The sequence below is a fragment of the Carassius gibelio genome, chromosome B1 (genome assembly GCF_023724105.1).
Source record: "Carassius gibelio isolate Cgi1373 ecotype wild population from Czech Republic chromosome B1, carGib1.2-hapl.c, whole genome shotgun sequence".
NCBI classification, from domain to species: Eukaryota; Metazoa; Chordata; class Actinopteri; order Cypriniformes; family Cyprinidae; genus Carassius; species Carassius gibelio.
Window position 1 is genome coordinate 27,683,121 of NC_068396.1, and position 3,970 is coordinate 27,687,090.

General features: G+C 41.3%; 1 protein-coding gene across 1 annotated transcript; it reads left to right on the forward strand.

Moving 5' to 3' along the window:
• Positions 1-1,667: 1,667 nt before the first annotated feature.
• sox1b (SRY-box transcription factor 1b) lies at positions 1,668-3,668 on the forward strand. The gene has a single exon (XM_052545027.1). It carries the CDS (start codon positions 2,090-2,092, stop codon positions 3,095-3,097), a length of 1,008 nt encoding a protein of 335 aa, XP_052400987.1. The 5' UTR covers positions 1,668-2,089; the 3' UTR covers positions 3,098-3,668.
• The last annotated feature ends 302 nt before the right edge of the window (positions 3,669-3,970 follow it).

The window sequence follows — 3,970 nt, forward strand, 5'->3', positions numbered from 1 at the left end:
TATATATATATATATATATATATATATATATATATATATATATATATATATATATATATATATATATATATATGAGCCTACATATAATTGTTCTATGTTAGATCGATATTTTTTATTATATTGTGACTGCTGGATGAAAAATACACACACACAAAAAAAAGAGTATTTTTCCGAAGTCTAATTTATGTTTTCATTTTATCTGGACCAGAGTCACACCTTTTTTTTTTCCTTCGATGGACACTTACAGCTAGTTCTTCATTTATTGATGTAAATAGTCAGTATCCGGAGACCATCATTAAACCTGCCGTGTAATCCTACAAATATTGCATAATTGACTAATGGCAATGCCTTTTGCCCTTTCTGTGATGGGTATGATGATTAACACTTTAAGTCCGCGATATTTATTTTTCGCCTCAGTTCACAATTAATGGAGATATTCTGAGCAACTCTTCTGTGAAATCTGAGCGAAGCGCCTGCAACTCCCTCAACGCCTCGCTTCAACACCATGCACCTTTTCATGTTTGAATGGGGTTTCTGAAGAACCTCACTACATTTTCCAAGTTTCTCTGTGATCCTTTGATTTTTCAGAACTACTGTATAAATTATCTATGAAAACACGCACATATAAATATGTGATTAAACTGTAAAATCAGTACAAAGAAAAGAGAACTTGTTGGGGGTTTCGTATGTTTGCGTCCAGTAGACGGCGATCACAGTCTGTAAATTAATGTAGAGAACGATGTGAATATATTTTGCCTTTTTATCTGCACCTTTTGTTTGTCAAAATTAAAGACAGTCAAGTCCAAACGAGCACAGTTCACGTATTAGTACGTGTTATGATCATATAATGGCCTTCATAAATGTAGGCGATCTTGTCACCTTGTTTTCCAGTGATGTCGAATTGAATAGAGGATTTGTGTATTGTTTAATTAATTGGGATGCATTTAGACTTCGTACTTGTGATATTGCATTAAGTCAACGTTTTAGAGACCAATGAAAAAAAAAAAAGCATTTTAGGAAATGACTCCAGTGTTAGAAAAGAATATGGCAGGATACACCAATTACCTGTCTGTTTTTTTTTTTTTTTTTGCACACTAATAATTTTAGCTGTTCCCCACTTCGCACTTGATGACAAAAGGGCACACATGGTACATGCACTGGGTGTGAGGCACCTGTTTCTTAGCAACCGTCACAACAGGAAAACACATGGCATCAATTTATTCTAAGGGACTTGTGATAAATACTGGAAAACTGTGATAAATACTGGAATGGACAGCCTACATAGAAACTGTGCGTGAGGACAAATTTATATAGGCCCATATATTTATATAAATATTTATTTATAAAAGACGTCTGTTTGCGGAGGCATTTATCTCTTTCTTATTTGGGACTCTAATGAATAAAAAAAACGTTTATGTATCGTTATGGTTAAAATGACTGAACATTTTAAGGTTAATCAATATAATTATTCTGGCTTAACGAGATTTTTTTTTTCTGATAAAAAACAAAAACAAAAAAAAACATAGGCTAGGCTATGCTACTTGACAATAAAAATAATTGATATTTGAAGTTCATACTCCGGCGTTTCAAAAGGGCAAACTTATAATTTGGAGATCATTTACCCCAAATAACATTTGTCAGCAGTGGTTTGTAGCCAACTGTTTACCTTCCGCGCGCCGCAGAAAGACCCTTCAGCTGCGCCTGTGGCGCGCGCGCTGCGTCACCCACCTGACCGCGAGCCATATGCAAATCTGCCTCGTCCTCGAACGCCATTGGCTCTCTCTCACTCATTTATTCCCTGTCAACGCGCATCACATGGCCGCTCTCCCACTAACTTTTCAAGCCCACCGCCTAAAGTAGCTCAAAGACAATTCTGCACTGGATGTGAAAATCACCCCGAGAGGAAGTTAGAAAAAAACAAAGGGAGACGAGAAGCCGCAAAGTTACTCTCTGTCCTCAGTCTGGATTGTACCGATCCTGTTCCAGTGACCTCTTTTGTTATTAAGAGGTTCTGCACGTGTGTGCCTGCCAGGGAACGGGGACGCGTGAATGTTTCTGTGTGTGTGTTGAGTTAGTTAAAGCCAGGTGAATGTATAGCATGATGATGGAAACGGACTTGCATTCCCCAGGACCCCAGACTAACACAAACACGGGCCACACGGGCCCCAACGGAGGCAGCAAAGTTAACCAAGACCGCGTCAAGAGACCCATGAACGCGTTTATGGTGTGGTCTCGGGGTCAGCGCAGAAAAATGGCTCAGGAGAACCCAAAGATGCACAACTCGGAGATCAGCAAGCGCCTCGGAGCGGAGTGGAAAGTCATGTCCGAGGCGGAAAAACGACCCTTCATTGACGAGGCGAAAAGACTGCGCGCCATGCACATGAAGGAGCATCCGGATTACAAGTACCGGCCCCGGAGGAAGACTAAGACGCTGCTCAAGAAGGACAAGTATTCTTTGGCCGGTGGCCTGCTCGCGGGATCCGGTAGCGGAGGCGGCGTGGGTCTGGGAATGGGTGCGTCGGGGGTCGGCCAAAGGTTGGAGAGTCCGGTGGGTCACGGCGGAGGCACCGCGGCGAGCTACGCGCACATGAACGGCTGGACCAACGGTGCGTACTCGGCCGCGGCTGCAGCCGCGATGATGCAGGAGGCTCAGCTCGCCTACAGCCAGCACCCAGGCTCCGGAGCGCATCACCACCACAGCCACCACCACCATCCACACAATCCCCAGCCTATGCACCGCTACGAAATGACGGCTCTCCAGTACAGCCCCATCTCAAACTCTCAGAGCTACATGAGCGCCTCGCCGTCAGGCTATGGGGGAATATCCTACGCGCAACACCAAAACTCCAGCGTGGCTTCTTCTGGGGCCATCGGCGCGCTGGGCTCGCTGGTGAAATCGGAGCCGAGCGTAAGTCCTCCCGTTACAGCTCACTCTCGAGCCCCTTGTCCCGGAGACTTGCGAGAGATGATAAGCATGTATTTACCGGCGGCGGAGGCAGGGGACCCGTCAGTTCAGAGCAGACTTCACGCTGTACCGCAGCACTATCAAAGTTCCGCGACGAGCGTAAACGGAACCGTTCCACTGACACACATATGAACAGATTTCGTATTCAGACTCAAATAACCAAATATTTACCTCTTTTAGAGCATAACTACCTTTTTTTTTGTCCAGAATGTCAGTTCTTGTAATTTTTGAAGGTGATATTATTTAAATATAATACTTAAACTAAAGGGATGTTGTCTGAATAATTTGTCCGAAATGACACAATATGCGTGAACTTTACACATTTGCGAGGGATTCATTCTTCTTTTGTGTGTGTTTGTGTGTGAGAGAGAGAAAGAGAGAGAAAGTGAGTGAGAGAGACTGTGTTTAAGACATGAAAAAGAGTGGGTGCTTCAGTGTAAAATATAGTCAAATGACAATGTTTTTAAAGTTTTCTACGATTTTTTCTCGATCCCACTTTAATTTGACAACACGTGAGTTACTGTATTTGATCTATTCCTTATTTGTTTGTTGTATTTTTCCTTGTACATTGTGAATATATTACAGAGAAAGATTGATACACATTTGTAAATATAATTCGGATTTGCCGGATAAGAAGAAAACGTTTTTGTGTTGATGTGAGAAGAATAAATTTCACTGCTTTTGCTCTGATTCTGGAAAGTTAGTTTGCTGTGTTGTTGTTGTTTTTATCCCACGGGACTCACGATTAAGCAGATAGAAACAGAGTTAATGTTTCACTGTGAAAACGTTTATATAAACAACGAAACAAATGTTTAAATAGGAAACATGTTGAGCGGATGGTTATTTTAATTTTATAGGTGTATTTTAGCATGTAGGCAGTCAGAATTAAAATATAAAAATATAACCAAATACAGAAACTGAAATATCTATGTCAGATCTGCTGAAAATCCTATCAGTCGAGTTAACACTTGTTATATATATATTGTTATTATTATTATTATAAAT

Bases quoted from the DNA above. Each gene is read 5' to 3' on its own strand.
- sox1b (XM_052545027.1), top strand. From the start codon at position 2,090: ATGTATAGCATGATGATGGAAACGGACTTGCATTCCCCAGGACCCCAG.